The sequence below is a fragment of the Phyllobates terribilis genome, unplaced genomic scaffold (assembly GCF_046119375.1).
Source record: "Phyllobates terribilis strain yellow unplaced genomic scaffold, ASM4611937v1 Scaffold_30__1_contigs__length_15301838, whole genome shotgun sequence".
In the NCBI taxonomy this organism is placed as follows: domain Eukaryota; kingdom Metazoa; phylum Chordata; class Amphibia; order Anura; family Dendrobatidae; genus Phyllobates; species Phyllobates terribilis.
This window is the reverse complement of record NW_027362790.1, coordinates 11,976,417-11,995,587: the sequence shown is the minus strand read 5'-3', so window position 1 is coordinate 11,995,587 and position 19,171 is coordinate 11,976,417. Positions and strand designations below refer to the sequence as shown.

General features: G+C 49.7%; 1 protein-coding gene across 1 annotated transcript; it reads right to left on the bottom strand.

Moving 5' to 3' along the window:
- Positions 1-4,555: 4,555 nt before the first annotated feature.
- On the bottom strand, positions 4,556-17,806 carry LOC141178798 (uncharacterized). Its single transcript, XM_073660636.1, has 3 exons — positions 17,392-17,806; positions 15,591-17,063; positions 4,556-4,675 (listed from the first exon to the last, which is right to left on the bottom strand). The coding sequence occupies exons 1-3, from the start codon at positions 17,497-17,499 to the stop codon at positions 4,556-4,558; spliced, it is 1,701 nt and encodes a 566-aa protein (XP_073516737.1). The 5' UTR covers positions 17,500-17,806.
- Between the last annotated feature and the right edge of the window lie 1,365 nt (positions 17,807-19,171).

The following is a 19,171-nucleotide window of genomic DNA, read 5'->3' as shown; positions in this document are numbered from 1 at the left end:
TACCAGGAGACAGGCCAGTACACCAGGAGACGTGGAGGGGGCCGTAGGATGGCAACAACCCAGCAGCAGGACTGCTACCTCCGCCTTTGTGCAAGGAGGAACAGGAGGAGCACTGCCAGAGCCCTGCAAAATGACCTCCAACAGACCACAAATGTGCATGTGTCTGCACAAACGGTTAGACACCGACTCCATGAGGGTGGTATGAGGGCCCGACGTCCACAGATGGGGGTTGTGCTCACAACCCAACACCGTGCAGGACGCTTGGCATTTGCCACAGAACACCAGGATTGGCAAAGTCGCCACTGGCTCCCTGTGCTCTTTACAGATGAAAGCAGGGTCACACTGAGCACATGTGACAGACGTGACAGAGTCTGGAGACGCCGTGGAGAGCGATCTCCTGCCTGCAACATCCTTCAGCATGACCGGTTTGGCAGTGGGTTAGTAATAGTGTGAGGTGGCATTTCTTTGGAGGGCCGCACAGCCCTCCATCTGCTCGCCGGAGGTAGCCTGACTGCCATTAGGTACAGAGATGAGATCCTCAGGCCCCTTGTGAGACCATATGCTGGTGCGGTTGGCACTGGGTTCATCCTAATGCAGAACAATGCCAGACCTCATGTGGCTGGAGTGTGTCAGCCTCATTTTGACTTGTTTTAAGGACATTACATCAAAGTTGGATCAGCCTGTAGTGTGTTTTCCACTTTAATTTTGGGGGTGACTCCAAATCCAGGCCTCCATTGGTTAATAAATTTGATTTCCATTGATGATTTTGTATGAACATTTGCTAAAGAAGAACTGCGCCCAGCGGAGCCAAGCTGAAGGAAGAGAATGGACTTGATCTGACTTCAGACATTTTTTCAAGTTTCCCCTCAGGAGGGGGCCAGTTCACTTTTTAGCTGGGTTAAAATACACTGCTCAAAAAAATAAAGGGAACACTCAAATAACACATCCTAGATCTGAATGAATGAAATATTCTCATCGAATACTTTGTTCTGTACAAAGTTGAATGTGCTGACAACAAAATCACACAAAAATCATCAATGGAAATCAAATTTATTAACCAATGGAGGCCTGGATTTGGAGTCACCCCCAAAATTAAAGTGGAAAAACACACTACAGGCTGATCCAACATTGATGTAATGTCCTTAAAACAAGTCAAAATGAGGCGCAGCATTGTGTGTGGCCTCCACATGCCTGTATGATCTCCCTACAATGCCTGGGCATGCTCCTGATGAGGTTGCGGATGGTCTCCTGTGGGATCTCCTCCCAGACCTGGACTAAAGCATCCGCCAACTCCTGGACAGTCTGTGGTGCAATGTGATGTTGGTGGATGGAGCGAGACATGATGTCCCAGATGTGCTCAATCGGATTCAGCTCTGGGGAACAGGCGGGCCAGTCCATAGCTTCAAAGCCTTCATCTTGCAGGAACTGCTGACACACTCCAGCCACATGAGGTCTGGCATTGTCCTGCATTAGGAGGAACCCAGGGCCCACTGCACCAGCATATTGTCTCACAAGGGGCCTGAGGATCTCATCTCGGTACTTAATGGCAGTCAGGCTACCTCTGGCGAGGACATGGAGGGCTGTGCAGTCCTCCAAAGAAATGCCACTCCACACCATTACTGACCCACTGCCAAACCGGTCGTGCTGAAGGATGTTGCAGGCAGCAGATCACTCTCCACGGTGTCTCCAGACTCCGTCACGTCTGTCACATGTGCTCAGTGTGAACCTGCTTTCATCTGTGAAGAGCACAGGGAGCCAGTGGTGAGTTTGCCAATTCTGGTGTTCTGTGGCAAATGCCAAGCGTCCTGCACAGTGTTGGGCTGTGAGCACAACCCCCATCTGTGGATGTCGGGCCCTCATACCACGCTCATGGAGTCAATTCTAACCGTTTGTGCAGACACATGCACAGTTGTGGCCTGCTGGAGGTCATTATGCAGGGCTCTGGCAGTGCTCCTCCTGTTGCTTCTTGCACAAAAGCGGAGGTAGCGGTCCTACTGCTGGGTTGTTGCCCTCCTACGGTCCCCTCCACGTCTCCTGGTGTACTGGCCTGTCTCCTGGTAGCGTCTCCAGCCTCTGGACACTACGCTGACAGACACAGCAAACCTCCTTGCCACAGCTCTCACAGATGTGCCATCCTGGATGACCTGCACTACCTGAGCATCTTCTGTGGGTTGTAGAGTCCGTCTCATGCTACCACGAGTGTGAAAGCACAACCAGCATTGAAAAGTGACCAAAACATCAGCCAGAAAGCACTGGTACTGAGATGTGGTCTGTGATCCCCACCTGCAGAACCACTCCTTTATTGAGGATGTCTTGATAATTGCCAATAATTTCCAGCATGTGAAATTGATTGTCAATCAGTGTTGCTTCCTAAGTGGACAGTTTGATTTCAGAGAAGTTTGATTTACTTGGAGTTATATTCTATTGTTTAAGTGTTCCCTTTATTTTTTTGAGCAGTGTATATAAAAAAAAAAATTACTGCAGCTTTAATGCTATTTATTACGTCTCACCAGTAAGAACATGGCATAAGCGTAATTTAAAGGAAGAGGAGGACATTATTCACTCCAGTTTCCTGCGGCCCCTCGGGAGTATAGGTTGCTGCACAGTAGTCCGCATTCTGCGTAAAACAGGAAAAAACACTTTTACTTAGTGGGATGAGGGCAGCACGGTGGTCAGTAGTGGCACTCTGTCAGTTGAGCATTGCTCCTAATATCTGGTTGTGTTTCCTGAGAAGAGGGGACCCACCAAAGAGGAGAAACACCAAAGAGGAGTTCCACCAAAGAGGAGTTCCACCAAAGAGGAGTCCCACCGAAGAGGAGACCCACCGAAGAGGAGACCCACCGAAGAGGAGTCCCACCGAAGAGGAGTCCCACCGAAGAGGAAACCCACCGAAGAGGAGACCCACCGAAGAGGAGTCCCACCGAAGAGGAGTCCCACCGAAGAGGAGACCCACCGAAGAGGAGCCCCACCGAAGAGGAGACCCACCGAAGAGGAGACCCACCGAAGAGGAGTCCCACCGAAGAGGAGTCCCACCGAAGAGGAGACCGAAGAGGAGACCCACCGAAGAGGAGACCCACCGAAGAGGAGTCCCACCGAAGAGGAGTCCCACCGAAGAGGAGACCCACCGAAGAGGAGTCCCACCGAAGAGGAGTCCCACCGAATAGAAGTCCCACCGAAGAGGAGACCCACTGAAGAGGAGACCCACCGAAGAGGAGACCGAAGAGGAGACCCACCGAAGAGGAGTCCCACCGAAGAGGAGTCCCACCGAAGAGGAGACCCACCGAAGAGGAGTCCCACCGAAGAGGAGACCGAAGAGGAGTCCCACCGAAGAGGAGTCCCACCGAAGAGGAGACCCACCGAAGAGGAGACCCACCGAAGAGGAGTCCCACCGAAGAGGAGACCGAAGAGGAGTCCCACCGAAGAGGAGTCCCACCGAAGAGGAGACCCACCGAAGAGGAGTCCCACCGAAGAGGAGACCCACCGAAGAGGAGACCCACCGAACAGAGACGAAAAGGAGTCCCACCGAAGAGGAGTCCCACCGAAGAGGAGACCGAAGAGGAGTCCCACCGAAGAGGAGTCCCACCGAAGAGGAGACCCACCGAAGAGGAGTCCCACCGAAGAGGAGACCCACCGAAGAGGAGACCCACCGAAGAGGAGACCGAAGAGGAGACCCACCGAAGAGGAGTCCCACCGAAGAGGAGTCCCACCGAAGAGGAGACCCACCGAAGAGGAGTCCCACCGAAGAGGAGACCCACCGAAGAGGAGACCCACCGAAGAGGAGTCCCACCAAAGAGGAGACCCACCAAAGAGGAGTCCCACCGAAGAGGAGACCCACCGAAGAGGAGTCCCACCGAAGAGGAGTCCCACCGAAGAGGAGACCCACCGAAGAGGAGACCCACCGAAGAGGAAACCCACCGAAGAGGAGACCCACCGAAGAGGAGTCCCACCGAAGAGGAGACCCACCGTAGAGGAGTCCCACCGAAGAGGAGTCCCACCGAAGAGGAGACCCACCGAAGAGGAGACCGAAGAGAAGTCCCACCGAAGAGGAGACCCACCGAAGAGGAGTCCCACTGAAGAGGAGTCCCACCGAAGAGGTGACCCACCGAAGAGGAGTCCCACCGAAGAGGTTGACCTGCTATGTTATCTGCCATAGGGGACCGACTTCGGGTACGAAGCGAAATGCCCAGATTAGGGGTTCTATGGGCTGCTGCTGCTGTGACAGACCAGATCTGGGCTCCTCGCGACTCTAAGCATAACGGATAAGACTTTTGTAGACCAAATTTGGTCCGAAAGACCAAATTCGGGTATCTGCCGCTCGCCGGATTAACTCATTCCCATAGGCTTCCATTATAAACCGTTATAGTGCAGTGATAATTATTTTCCAGAGAAGTTCACCCCATAGGGTGACTCTAGATTTCCCTATACTTATAATGGGGTTGCGGCGGACGCGCAAGCGCGTCCGCCGCAACCCCAAAATCGCGGCGCTAAGCGTGGTTTTCAGGTCTCTTCTCCATACCTGTGGGTGGGGATGCGCTCCCGTTCGCTGCGGGGCCCGTTAGGCGACCCTTTGGGCGCGTTTCGACATAAAACGGACAATTGCGCGGTCGTGCGGACGATTTGGCGCTACTTTCTTGGGGACCGTGCGTTGCGACAAGGCTCCCGTTCGTTCTAGGACCTGAAATAACGTTCTAGAACAGATTTATACGGTCAAAATGTGCGTTTGCGTAAAAAAATGGCGTAACATTTTTCGCCCAAAAACTGTTAATTGACCATTGAAAATGTATGATCTTAATCGGATTAGCACTTGGACTGCACCACTGGACATCCGTCACTAGATGGAGCTCTAACACTGTCAATTTGTAACAGGGGGTAAATCCGGTTAAAGAGTGAACTATATGCTATATTTTAACAAATGGCATGCACTAACAAATTTCCGTCACCAGGTGGAGCACGGTCAATGGAAATTTGTAATGAGGTTAAATCCGGTTAAGACTGCACTATATGCTACTACTTTACCGGATTAGGGTTGTGCATGCACTAACAAATTTCCGTCACCAGGTGGAGCACGGTCATTGGAAATTTGTAATGAGGGTATATCCAGTTAACATGTGCACCATGTGCTGCTAAATAACCGGATTTACTCATAATGAAGGGACTTTGCTGTATTTTAGAGCTTGGGTCACGTCCACTATCAGAGGTTCGGGCAGTCAGGTGTCTTATGCCCGAAATGACCTCCAGAGGGTTATGGCCCATTACCCCCCCCTGACAGTGCTGGACATTATATTTGATTAGCCTCAGATTGATTAGTGTAATTTTCTGACTTTTTTGAAAATTTAATTTTTTGTGAAAATCTCCGCTAAATGAGGGAATAATATGTTAGAGGGCATCCCAGGAGGGTTCCAAATGTGTGGGTAAAATATATATCCCACGAGGGAAAAATTGAAAAAAAGTTGGAAAAAAATTTTTTTGTGTGTCAGACTTCCAGAGAGGGGAACATGTCAGTGCGCGCATCCGATTTCAGTTCCAGAGCGATTCCTCCGATGAGTCCTTGATACTTAGTCGTTTTTGCCAAATTTTTCACTTTTTTGAAAATTTCACTTTTTTGTGAAAACATCCACTAAATGAGGTTCTAATATGTTAGAGGGCATCCCAGGAGGGCTCCAAATGTGTGGGTAAAATATATATCCCACGGGTGGAAAATTGAAAAAAAGTTGAAAAAAAAATTTTTTTGGGACTTTGGAAGTCTGACACAAGTTGAAAATTTTTCTGAGAGGGGAACATGTCAGTGCGCGCATCCGATTTCAGTTCCAGAGCGATTGCTCCGATGAGTCCTTGATACTTAGTCGTTTTTTCAAAAAATTTCACTTTTTTGAAAATTTCACTTTTTTGTGAAAACATCCGCAAAATGAGGTTATAATATGTTAGAGGGCATCCCAGGAGGGCTCCAAAAGTGTGGGTAAAATATATATCCCACAGGGGGAAAATTGAAAATAAGTTGAAAAAAAAATGTTTGGACTTAGAAAATTTTTCAACTTGTGTCAGACTTCCAGAGAGGGGAGCATGTCAGTGCGCGCATCCGATTTCAGTTCCAGAGCGATTCCTCCGATGAGTCCTTGATACTTAGTCGTTTTTGCCAAATTTTTCACTTTTTTGAAAATTTCACTTTTTTGTGAAAACATCCACTAAATGAGGTTCTAATATGTTAGAGGGCATCCCAGGAGGGCTCCAAATGTGTGGGTAAAATATATATCCCACGGGTGGAAAATTGAAAAAAAGTTGAAAAAAAAATTTTTTTGGGACTTTGGAAGTCTGACACAAGTTGAAAATTTTTCTGAGAGGGGAACATGTCAGTGCGTGCATCCGATTTCAGTTCCAGAGCGATTGCTCCGATGAGTCCTTGATACTTAGTCGTTTTTTCAAAAAATTTCACTTTTTTGAAAATTTCACTTTTTTGTGAAAACATCCGCAAAATGAGGTTCTAATATGTTAGAGGGCATCCCAGGAGGGCTCCAAAAGTGTGGGTAAAATATATATCCCACAGGGGGAAAATTGAAAATAAGTTGAAAAAAAAATGTTTGGACTTAGAAAATTTTTCAACTTGTGTCAGACTTCCAGAGAGGGGAGCATGTCAGTGCGCGCATCCGATTTCAGTTCCAGAGCGATTCCTCCGATGAGTCCTTGATACTTAGTCGTTTTTGCCAAATTTTTCACTTTTTTGAAAATTTCACTTTTTTGTGAAAACATCCGCTAAATGAGGTTCTAATATGTTAGAGGGCATCCCAGGAGGGCTCCAAATGTGTGGGTAAAATATATATCCCACAGGTGGAAAATTGAAAAAAAGTTGAAAAAAAAATTTTTTGGGGACTTCGAAAATTTTTCAACTTGTGTCAGACTTCCAGAGAGGGGAGCATGTCAGTGCGTGCATCCGATTTCAGTTCCAGAGCGATTGCTCCGATGAGTCCTTGATACTTAGTCGTTTTTTCAAAAAATTTCACTTTTTTGAAAATTTCACTTTTTTGTGAAAACATCCGCAAAATGAGGTTCTAATATGTTAGAGGGCATCCCAGGAGGGCTCCAAAAGTGTGGGTAAAATATATATCCCACAGGGGGAAAATTGAAAAAAAGTTGAAAAAAAAAATGTTTGGACTTAGAAAATTTTCTCACATGTGTCAGACTTCCAGAGAGGGGAGCATGTCAGTGCGCGCATCCGATTTCAGTTCCAGAGCGATTCCTCCGATGAGTCCTTGATACTTAGTCGTTTTTGCCAAATTTTTCACTTTTTTGAAAATTTCACTTTTTTGTGAAAACATCCGCTAAATGAGGTTCTAATATGTTAGAGGGCATCCCAGGAGGGCTCCAAATGTGTGGGTAAAATATATATCCCACAGGTGGAAAATTGAAAAAAAGTTGAAAAAAAAATTTTTTTGGGACTTAGAAAATTTTTCAACTTGTGTCAGACTTCCAGAGAGGGGAGCATGTCAGTGCGCGCATCCAATTTCAGTTCCAGAGCGATTCCTCCGATGAGTCCTTGATACTTAGTCGTTTTTGCCAAATTTTTCACTTTTTTGAAAATTTCACTTTTTTGTGAAAACATCCGCTAAATGAGGTTCTAATATGTTAGAGGGCATCCCAGGAGGGCTCCAAATGTGTGGGTAAAATATATATCCCACAGGTGGAAAATTGAAAAAAAGTTTAAAAAAAATTTTTTTGGGACTTAGAAAATTTTTCAACTTGTGTCAGACTTCCAGAGAGGGGAGCATGTCAGTGCGCGCATCCGATTTCAGTTCCAGAGCGATTGCTCCGATGAGTCCTTGATACTTAGTCGTTTTTTCAAAAAAATTCACTTTTTTGAAAATTTCACTTTTTTGTGAAAACATACGCAAAATGAGGTTATAATATGTTAGAGGGCATCCCAGGAGGGCTCCAAAAGTGTGGGTAAAATATATATCCCACAGGGGGAAAATTGAAAAAAAGTTTAAAAAAAATAATTTTTGGACTTAGAAAATTTTCTCACATGTGTCAGACTTCCAGAGAGGGGAGCATGTCAGTGCGCGCATCCGATTTCAGTTCCAGAGCGATTCGCGCGATGAGTCCTTCATACTTAGTTGTTTTTGCCAATTTTCAGATATTTGTCCGGAATGGGGTCAATAAACCTTGGGTAAATACGGTTAACTCCTGTACCATGTTCTGCTAAGTAACCGGATTTACTCAAAATGAAGGGACTTTGCCGTTTTTTAGACCCTGGGTCACTCCCACTATCAAAGGTGCAGGCATTCAGGTGTCTGATGCCCAAAATGACCTCCAGGGGTTATGGCCCATTACCCTCCCCCCCCCCCGACAGTGCTGGACATTCAGTTCAGTTTTTGCTTTTCATTTATTTTTATTTTATTTGTCCGGAATGGGGGGGTGAATAAACTTTGGGTACATCCGGTTAACATCTGTACTATGTTCTGCTAAGTAACGAGATTAGGGTGAATAAACTTTGGGTACATCCGGTTAACATCTGTACTATGTTCTGCTAAGTAACGAGATTAGGGTGAATAAACTTTGGGTACATCCGGTTAACATCTGCACCATGTTCTGCTAAGTAACGGGATTAGGGTGAATAAACTTTGGGTACATCCGGTTAACATCTGTACTATGTTCTGCTAAATAACCGGATTAGGGTGAATAAACTTTGGGTACATCCGGTTAACATCTGCACCATGTTCTGCTAAGTAACGGGATTAGGGTGAATAAACTTTGGGTACATCCGGTTAACATCTGTACTATGTTCTGCTAAGTAACCGGATTAGGGTGAATAAACTTTGGGTACATCCGGTTAACATCTGTACTATGTTCTGCTAAGTAACCGGATTAGGGTGAATAAACTTTGGGTACATCCGGTTAACATCTGCACTATGTTCTGCTAAGTAACCGGATTAGGGTGAATAAACTTTGGGTACATCCGGTTAACATCTGTACTATGTTCTGCTAAGTAACCGGATTAGGGTGAATAAACTTTGGGTACATCCGGTTAACATCTGTACCATGTTCTGCTAAGTAACCGGATTAGGGTGAATAAACTTTGGGTACATCCGGTTAACATCTGTACTATGTTCTGCTAAGTAACCGGATTAGGGTGAATAAACTGGGGTGTATATAGAGGCTGCTGGGCTGTATATAGAAGCTGCTGGGCTGTATATAGAGGCTGCTGGGCTGTATATAGAGGCTGCTGCTGGGCTGTATATAGAGGCTGCTGCTGCTGGGGTGTATATAGAGGCTGCTGCTGGGCTGTATATAGAGGCTGCTGGGGTGTATATAGAGGCTGCTGCTGGGCTGTATATAGAGGCTGCTGCTGCTGGGGTGTATATAGAGGCTGCTGGGCTGTATATAGAGGCTGCTGCTGGGCTGTATATAGAGGCTGCTGCTGGGCTGTATATAGAGGCTGCTGCTGCTGGGTGTATATAGAGGCTGCTGGGGTGTATATAGAAGCTGATGGGGTGTATATAGAAGCTGCTGGGCTGTATATAGAGGCTGCTGGGCTGTATATAGAGGCTGCTGCTGGGCTGTATATAGAGGCTGCTGCTGCTGGGGTGTATATAGAGGCTGCTGGGCTGTATATAGAGGCTGCTGCTGGGCTGTATATAGAGGCTGCTGCTGCTGGGTGTATATAGAGGCTGCTGGGGTGTATATAGAAGCTGCTGGGGTGTATATAGAGGCTGCTCGGCTGTATATAGAGGCTGCTCGGCTGTATATAGAGGCTGCTGGGGTGTATATAGAGGCTGCTGGGCTGTATATAGAAGCTGCTGGGCTGTATATAGAGGCTGCTGGGCTGTATATAGAGGCTGCTGCTGGGCTGTATATAGAGGCTGCTGCTGCTGGGGTGTATATAGAGGCTGCTGCTGGGCTGTATATAGAGGCTGCTGGGGTGTATATAGAGGCTGCTGCTGGGCTGTATATAGAGGCTGCTGCTGCTGGGGTGTATATAGAGGCTGCTGCTGGGCTGTATATAGAGGCTGCTGGGGTGTATATAGAGGCTGCTGCTGGGCTGTATATAGAGGCTGCTGCTGCTGGGGTGTATATAGAGGCTGCTGGGCTGTATATAGAGGCTGCTGCTGGGCTGTATATAGAGGCTGCTGCTGCTGGGTGTATATAGAGGCTGCTGGGGTGTATATAGAAGCTGCTGGGGTGTATATAGAAGCTGCTGGGCTGTATATAGAGGCTGCTGGGGTGTATATAGAGGCTGCTGCTGGGCTGTATATAGAGGCTGCTGCTGCTGGGGTGTATATAGAGGCTGCTGGGCTGTATATAGAGGCTGCTGCTGGGCTGTATATAGAGGCTGCTGCTGCTGGGTGTATATAGAGGCTGCTGGGGTGTATATAGAAGCTGCTGGGGTGTATATAGAAGCTGCTCGGCTGTATATAGAGGCTGCTCGGCTGTATATAGAGGCTGCTGGGGTGTATATAGAGGCTGCTGGGCTGTATATAGAAGCTGCTGGGCTGTATATAGAGGCTGCTGGGCTGTATATAGAGGCTGCTGGGGTGTATATAGAAGCTGCTGGGGTGTATATAGAGGCTGCTGGGCTGTATATAGAGGCTGCTGGGGTGTATATAGAGGCTGCTGGGCTGTATATAGAGGATGCTGCTGGGCTGTATATAGAGGCTGCTGCTGGGCTGTATATAGAGGCTGCTGCTGCTGGGTGTATATAGAGGCTGCTGGGGTGTATATAGAAGCTGCTGGGGTGTATATAGAAGCTGCTGGGCTGTATATAGAGGCTGCTGGGGTGTATATAGAGGCTGCTGCTGGGCTGTATATAGAGGCTGCTGCTGCTGGGGTGTATATAGAGGCTGCTGGGCTGAATATAGAGGCTGCTGCTGGGCTGTATATAGAGGCTGCTGCTGCTGGGTGTATATAGAGGCTGCTGGGGTGTATATAGAAGCTGCTGGGGTGTATATAGAGGCTGCTCGGCTGTATATAGAGGCTGCTCGGCTGTATATAGAGGCTGCTCGGCTGTATATAGAGGCTGCTGGGGTGTATATAGAGGCTGCTGGGCTGTATATAGAAGCTGCTGGGCTGTATATAGAGGCTGCTGCTGGGCTGTATATAGAGGCTGCTGCTGCTGGGGTGTATATAGAGGCTGCTGCTGGGCTGTATATAGAGGCTGCTGGGGTGTATATAGAGGCTGCTGCTGGGCTGTATATAGAGGCTGCTGCTGCTGGGGTGTATATAGAGGCTGCTGCTGGGCTGTATATAGAGGCTGCTGGGGTGTATATAGAGGCTGCTGCTGGGCTGTATATAGAGGCTGCTGCTGCTGGGGTGTATATAGAGGCTGCTGGGCTGTATATAGAGGCTGCTGCTGGGCTGTATATAGAGGCTGCTGCTGGGCTGTATATAGAGGCTGCTGCTGCTGGGTGTATATAGAGGCTGCTGGGGTGTATATAGAAGCTGCTGGGGTGTATATAGAAGCTGCTGGGCTGTATATAGAGGCTGCTGGGGTGTATATAGAGGCTGCTGCTGGGCTGTATATAGAGGCTGCTGCTGCTGGGGTGTATATAGAGGCTGCTGGGCTGTATATAGAGGCTGCTGCTGGGCTGTATATAGAGGCTGCTGCTGCTGGGTGTATATAGAGGCTGCTGGGGTGTATATAGAAGCTGCTGGGGTGTATATAGAAGCTGCTCGGCTGTATATAGAGGCTGCTCGGCTGTATATAGAGGCTGCTGGGGTGTATATAGAGGCTGCTGGGCTGTATATAGAAGCTGCTGGGCTGTATATAGAGGCTGCTGGGCTGTATATAGAGGCTGCTGCTGGGCTGTATATAGAGGCTGCTGCTGCTGGGCTGTATATAGAGGCTGCTGCTGGGCTGTATATAGAGGCTGCTGGGGTGTATATAGAGGCTGCTGCTGGGCTGTATATAGAGGCTGCTGCTGCTGGGGTGTATATAGAGGCTGCTGGGCTGTATATAGAGGCTGCTGCTGGGCTGTATATAGAGGCTGCTGCTGCTGGGTGTATATAGAGGCTGCTGGGGTGTATATAGAAGCTGCTGGGGTGTATATAGAAGCTGCTGGGCTGTATATAGAGGCTGCTGGGGTGTATATAGAGGCTGCTGCTGGGCTGTATATAGAGGCTGCTGCTGCTGGGGTGTATATAGAGGCTGCTGGGCTGAATATAGAGGCTGCTGCTGGGCTGTATATAGAGGCTGCTGCTGCTGGGTGTATATAGAGGCTGCTGGGGTGTATATAGAAGCTGCTGGGGTGTATATAGAGGCTGCTCGGCTGTATATAGAGGCTGCTCGGCTGTATATAGAGGCTGCTCGGCTGTATATAGAGGCTGCTGGGGTGTATATAGAGGCTGCTGGGCTGTATATAGAAGCTGCTGGGCTGTATATAGAGGCTGCTGCTGGGCTGTATATAGAGGCTGCTGCTGCTGGGGTGTATATAGAGGCTGCTGCTGGGCTGTATATAGAGGCTGCTGGGGTGTATATAGAGGCTGCTGCTGGGCTGTATATAGAGGCTGCTGCTGCTGGGGTGTATATAGAGGCTGCTGCTGGGCTGTATATAGAGGCTGCTGGGGTGTATATAGAGGCTGCTGCTGGGCTGTATATAGAGGCTGCTGCTGCTGGGGTGTATATAGAGGCTGCTGGGCTGTATATAGAGGCTGCTGCTGGGCTGTATATAGAGGCTGCTGCTGGGCTGTATATAGAGGCTGCTGCTGCTGGGTGTATATAGAGGCTGCTGGGGTGTATATAGAAGCTGCTGGGGTGTATATAGAAGCTGCTGGGCTGTATATAGAGGCTGCTGGGGTGTATATAGAGGCTGCTGCTGGGCTGTATATAGAGGCTGCTGCTGCTGGGTGTATATAGAGGCTGCTGGGGTGTATATAGAAGCTGCTGGGGTGTATATAGAAGCTGCTGGGCTGTATATAGAGGCTGCTGGGGTGTATATAGAAGCTGCTGGGCTGTATATAGAGGCTGCTGGGGTGTATATAGAAGCTGCTGGGGTGTATATAGAGGCTGCTGGGGTGTATATAGAAGCTGCTGGGGTGTATATAGAAGCTGCTGGGCTGTATATAGAGGCTGCTGGGGTGTATATAGAGGCTGCTGCTGGGCTGTATATAGAGGCTGCTGCTGCTGGGGTGTATATAGAGGCTGCTGGGCTGTATATAGAGGCTGCTGCTGGGCTGTATATAGAGGCTGCTGCTGCTGGGTGTATATAGAGGCTGCTGGGGTGTATATAGAAGCTGCTGGGGTGTATATAGAAGCTGCTCGGCTGTATATAGAGGCTGCTCGGCTGTATATAGAGGCTGCTGGGGTGTATATAGAGGCTGCTGGGCTGTATATAGAAGCTGCTGGGCTGTATATAGAGGCTGCTGGGCTGTATATAGAGGCTGCTGCTGGGCTGTATATAGAGGCTGCTGCTGCTGGGCTGTATATAGAGGCTGCTGCTGGGCTGTATATAGAGGCTGCTGGGGTGTATATAGAGGCTGCTGCTGGGCTGTATATAGAGGCTGCTGCTGCTGGGGTGTATATAGAGGCTGCTGGGCTGTATATAGAGGCTGCTGCTGGGCTGTATATAGAGGCTGCTGCTGCTGGGTGTATATAGAGGCTGCTGGGGTGTATATAGAAGCTGCTGGGGTGTATATAGAAGCTGCTGGGCTGTATATAGAGGCTGCTGGGGTGTATATAGAGGCTGCTGCTGGGCTGTATATAGAGGCTGCTGCTGCTGGGGTGTATATAGAGGCTGCTGGGCTGAATATAGAGGCTGCTGCTGGGCTGTATATAGAGGCTGCTGCTGCTGGGTGTATATAGAGGCTGCTGGGGTGTATATAGAAGCTGCTGGGGTGTATATAGAGGCTGCTCGGCTGTATATAGAGGCTGCTCGGCTGTATATAGAGGCTGCTCGGCTGTATATAGAGGCTGCTGGGGTGTATATAGAGGCTGCTGGGCTGTATATAGAAGCTGCTGGGCTGTATATAGAGGCTGCTGCTGGGCTGTATATAGAGGCTGCTGCTGCTGGGGTGTATATAGAGGCTGCTGCTGGGCTGTATATAGAGGCTGCTGGGGTGTATATAGAGGCTGCTGCTGGGCTGTATATAGAGGCTGCTGCTGCTGGGGTGTATATAGAGGCTGCTGCTGGGCTGTATATAGAGGCTGCTGGGGTGTATATAGAGGCTGCTGCTGGGCTGTATATAGAGGCTGCTGCTGCTGGGGTGTATATAGAGGCTGCTGGGCTGTATATAGAGGCTGCTGCTGGGCTGTATATAGAGGCTGCTGCTGGGCTGTATATAGAGGCTGCTGCTGCTGGGTGTATATAGAGGCTGCTGGGGTGTATATAGAAGCTGCTGGGGTGTATATAGAAGCTGCTGGGCTGTATATAGAGGCTGCTGGGGTGTATATAGAGGCTGCTGCTGGGCTGTATATAGAGGCTGCTGCTGCTGGGTGTATATAGAGGCTGCTGGGGTGTATATAGAAGCTGCTGGGGTGTATATAGAAGCTGCTGGGCTGTATATAGAGGCTGCTGGGGTGTATATAGAAGCTGCTGGGCTGTATATAGAGGCTGCTGGGGTGTATATAGAAGCTGCTGGGGTGTATATAGAGGCTGCTGGGGTGTATATAGAAGCTGCTGGGGTGTATATAGAAGCTGCTGGGCTGTATATAGAGGCTGCTGGGGTGTATATAGAGGCTGCTGCTGGGCTGTATATAGAGGCTGCTGCTGCTGGGGTGTATATAGAGGCTGCTGGGCTGTATATAGAGGCTGCTGCTGGGCTGTATATAGAGGCTGCTGCTGCTGGGTGTATATAGAGGCTGCTGGGGTGTATATAGAAGCTGCTGGGGTGTATATAGAAGCTGCTCGGCTGTATATAGAGGCTGCTCGGCTGTATATAGAGGCTGCTGGGGTGTATATAGAGGCTGCTGGGCTGTATATAGAAGCTGCTGGGCTGTATATAGAGGCTGCTGGGCTGTATATAGAGGCTGCTGGGGTGTATATAGAAGCTGCTGGGGTGTATATAGAGGCTGCTGGGCTGTATATAGAGGCTGCTGGGGTGTATATAGAGGCTGCTGGGCTGTATATAGAGGCTGCTGCTGGGCTGTATATAGAGGCTGCTGCTGGGCTGTATATAGAGGCTGCTGCTGCTGGGTGTATATAGAGGCTGCTGGGGTGTATATAGAAGCTGCTGGGGTGTATATAGAAGCTGCTGGGCTGTATATAGAGGCTGCTGGGCTGTATATAGAGGCTGCTGCTGCTGGGCTGTATATAGAGGCTGCTGCTGCTGGGGTGTATATAGAGGCTGCTGGGCTGTATATAGAGGCTGCTGCTGGGCTGTATATAGAGGCTGCTGCTGCTGGGTGTATATAGAGGCTGCTGGGGTGTATATAGAAGCTGCTGGGGTGTATATAGAAGCTGCTGGGCTGTATATAGAGGCTGCTGGGGTGTATATAGAGGCTGCTGCTGGGCTGTATATAGAGGCTGCTGCTGCTGGGTGTATATAGAGGCTGCTGGGGTGTATATAGAAGCTGCTGGGGTGTATATAGAAGCTGCTGGGCTGTATATAGAGGCTGCTGGGCTGAATATAGAGGCTGCTGCTGGGCTGTATATAGAGGCTGCTGCTGCTGGGTGTATATAGAGGCTGCTGGGGTGTATATAGAAGCTGCTGGGGTGTATATAGAGGCTGCTCGGCTGTATATAGAGGCTGCTCGGCTGTATATAGAGGCTGCTCGGCTGTATATAGAGGCTGCTGGGGTGTATATAGAGGCTGCTGGGCTGTATATAGAAGCTGCTGGGCTGTATATAGAGGCTGCTGGGCTGTATATAGAGGCTGCTGCTGGGCTGTATATAGAGGCTGCTGCTGCTGGGGTGTATATAGAGGCTGCTGCTGGGCTGTATATAGAGGCTGCTGGGGTGTATATAGAGGCTGCTGCTGGGCTGTATATAGAGGCTGCTGCTGGGGTGTATATAGAGGCTGCTGCTGGGCTGTATATAGAGGCTGCTGGGGTGTATATAGAGGCTGCTGCTGGGCTGTATATAGAGGCTGCTGCTGCTGGGGTGTATATAGAGGCTGCTGGGCTGTATATAGAGGCTGCTGCTGGGCTGTATATAGAGGCTGCTGCTGGGCTGTATATAGAGGCTGCTGCTGCTGGGTGTATATAGAGGCTGCTGGGGTGTATATAGAAGCTGCTGGGGTGTATATAGAAGCTGCTGGGCTGTATATAGAGGCTGCTGGGGTGTATATAGAGGCTGCTGCTGGGCTGTATATAGAGGCTGCTGCTGCTGGGGTGTATATAGAGGCTGCTGGGCTGTATATAGAGGCTGCTGCTGGGCTGTATATAGAGGCTGCTGCTGCTGGGGTGTATATAGAAGCTGCTGGGGTGTATATAGAAGCTGCTCGGCTGTATATAGAGGCTGCTCGGCTGTATATAGAGGCTGCTGGGGTGTATATAGAGGCTGCTGGGCTGTATATAGAAGCTGCTGGGCTGTATATAGAGGCTGCTGGGCTGTATATAGAGGCTGCTGGGGTGTATATAGAAGCTGCTGGGGTGTATATAGAGGCTGCTGGGCTGTATATAGAGGCTGCTGGGGTGTATATAGAGGCTGCTGGGCTGTATATAGAGGCTGCTGCTGGGCTGTATATAGAGGCTGCTGCTGGGCTGTATATAGAGGCTGCTGCTGCTGGGTGTATATAGAGGCTGCTGGGGTGTATATAGAAGCTGCTGGGGTGTATATAGAAGCTGCTGGGCTGTATATAGAGGCTGCTGGGCTGTATATAGAGGCTGCTGCTGCTGGGCTGTATATAGAGGCTGCTGCTGCTGGGGTGTATATAGAGGCTGCTGGGCTGTATATAGAAGCTGCTGCTGGGCTGTATATAGAGGCTGCTGCTGCTGGGTGTATATAGAGGCTGCTGGGGTGTATATAGAAGCTGCTGGGGTGTATATAGAAGCTGCTCGGCTGTATATAGAGGCTGCTCGGCTGTATATAGAGGCTGCTGGGGTGTATATAGAGGCTGCTGGGCTGTATATAGAAGCTGCTGGGCTGTATATAGAGGCTGCTGGGCTGTATATAGAGGCTGCTGCTGGGCTGTATATAGAGGCTGCTGCTGCTGGGTGTATATAGAGGCTGCTGGGGTGTATATAGAAGCTGCTGGGGTGTATATAGAAGCTGCTCGGCTGTATATAGAGGCTGCTGGGCTGTATATAGAGGCTGCTGCTGGGCTGTATATAGAGGCTGCTGCTGCTGGGTGTATATAGAGGCTGCTGGGGTGTATATAGAAGCTGCTGGGGTGTATATAGAAGCTGCTCGGCTGTATATAGAGGCTGCTCGGCTGTATATAGAGGCTGCTGGGGTGTATATAGAGGCTGCTGGGCTGTATATAGAAGCTGCTGGGGTGTATATAGAGCCTGCTGGGCTGTATATAGAGGCTGCTGCTGGGCTGTATATAGAGGCTGCTGCTGGGCTGTATATAGAGGCTGCTGCTGCTGGGTGTACTAACCAGAAAATGTGACTGCCTCAGCCAATCACAGGCCATAGTTAACCAGATTTACCCAAAGTCCATTTTCCCTAAACTGGGTAAATCCAGTTAATTTGTAGCATATAGCGCAGGCGGTAACCGAAGTCCATTCTTCCCCAATCCGGTGAACATCTGCACTATATGCTACTACTTAACCGCATTTACTCAAAATGAAGGGAGTTTGTCGTTTTTTAGACCCTGGGTCACTGCCCCCCCCCGTGCTGGATCTGCCCCCGCAGTATTCGCTTTCTGCCCTCCATCCCACGTGCTTGATCTCATGCAGCGGGTGAGAGCGGGCAGAGTAGGCGTGAGCGGGTAGAGCAGAGTGAGGGTAGTAGCAGAGAGTGGGACAGCGGGGGGAGAGTAGAACACAACGGGAGACAGTAGAGCACAGTGGGGACAGCGGAGAACGGGTCAGTGGAGCACAGCGGGGAACAGCAGAGAAAGGGTCAGTGAAGCAGAGCAAGTGGTAAAGGGCCGAATGGAGCACAGCGGCGGACAGTAGAGAAGGGGTCAGTGAAGCAGAGCAAGTGGTAAAGGGCCGAATGGAGCACAGCGGCGGACAGTAGAGAAGGGGTCAGTGAAGCAGAGCAAGTAGAGCGGGGGTGAATGGAGCACAGCGGCGGACAGCAGAGAAGGTGTCAGTGAAGCAGAGCTAGTAGAGCAAGGGTGAATGGAGCACAGTGGCGGACAGCAGAGAAGGTGTCAGTGAAGCAGAGCAAGTAGAACGGGGGTGAATGGAGCACAGCGGCGGACAGCAGAGAAGGTGTCAGTGAAGCAGAGCAAGTAGAACGGGGGTGAATGGAGCACAGCGGCGGACAGCAGAGAAGGTGTCAGTGAAGCAGAGCAAGTAGAACGGGGGTGAATGGAGCACAGCGGCGGACAGCAGAGAAGGTGTCAGTGAAGCAGAGCAAGTAGAACGGGGGTGAATGGAGCACAGCGGCGGACAGCAGAGAAGGTGTCAGTGGAGCAGAGCTAGTAGAGCAAGGGTGAATGGAGCACAGTGGCGGACAGCAGAGGAGTCAGCGGAGCACAGGAGGGGACATCGGGGCAGAGAGGGGATAAAGCGGGGGAAGAGAGGGGCAGAGCAGGGGAGCTGCGGTCTATACCTGCTCAAGGGCCTTTGGTGATGTCACAGTCATGTGATCTCTGAGTGAGTGTGTGTGTGTATATATACATGCGGTGTGTATATATGTGTCCCCTCACCCTACATTGCTGCGGCGCCGTCTGCACCCACCTCCGTGCAGCCACAGCCTCTAGGAAAGACCGCGGCTTGCGGCCTGTGCACGGAGGTGGCTGCAGGCAGTGCAGTGGCGATGTCGGGCGAAGGGGAATGGGGGAAGGGGTTCCAGCGATGGCGGGTCCAGGCGACTCCTGGCGGCGGGTGAGTTCCACTTCTGGTGAGCATGGTTCAATTCCCGCGGCAATTTGCGGCTGGACTGCGCCTGTCCTTGATTGGTTCTGGCCGGCCGGGATTGGTTCAGCGACGTGGGATTTCGGTTACGGAACTGGAAGCACAAGGCAATTATATAGTAATAATAATAATCGATTATTTCTATATAGCGCTAACATATTCCGCAGAGCTTTACATACATTATCAGTATATATATATATATATATATATATATATATATATATATATATTTTACACAGATTTCACATACAGTGACAGAACTACCCAACTCTGAGA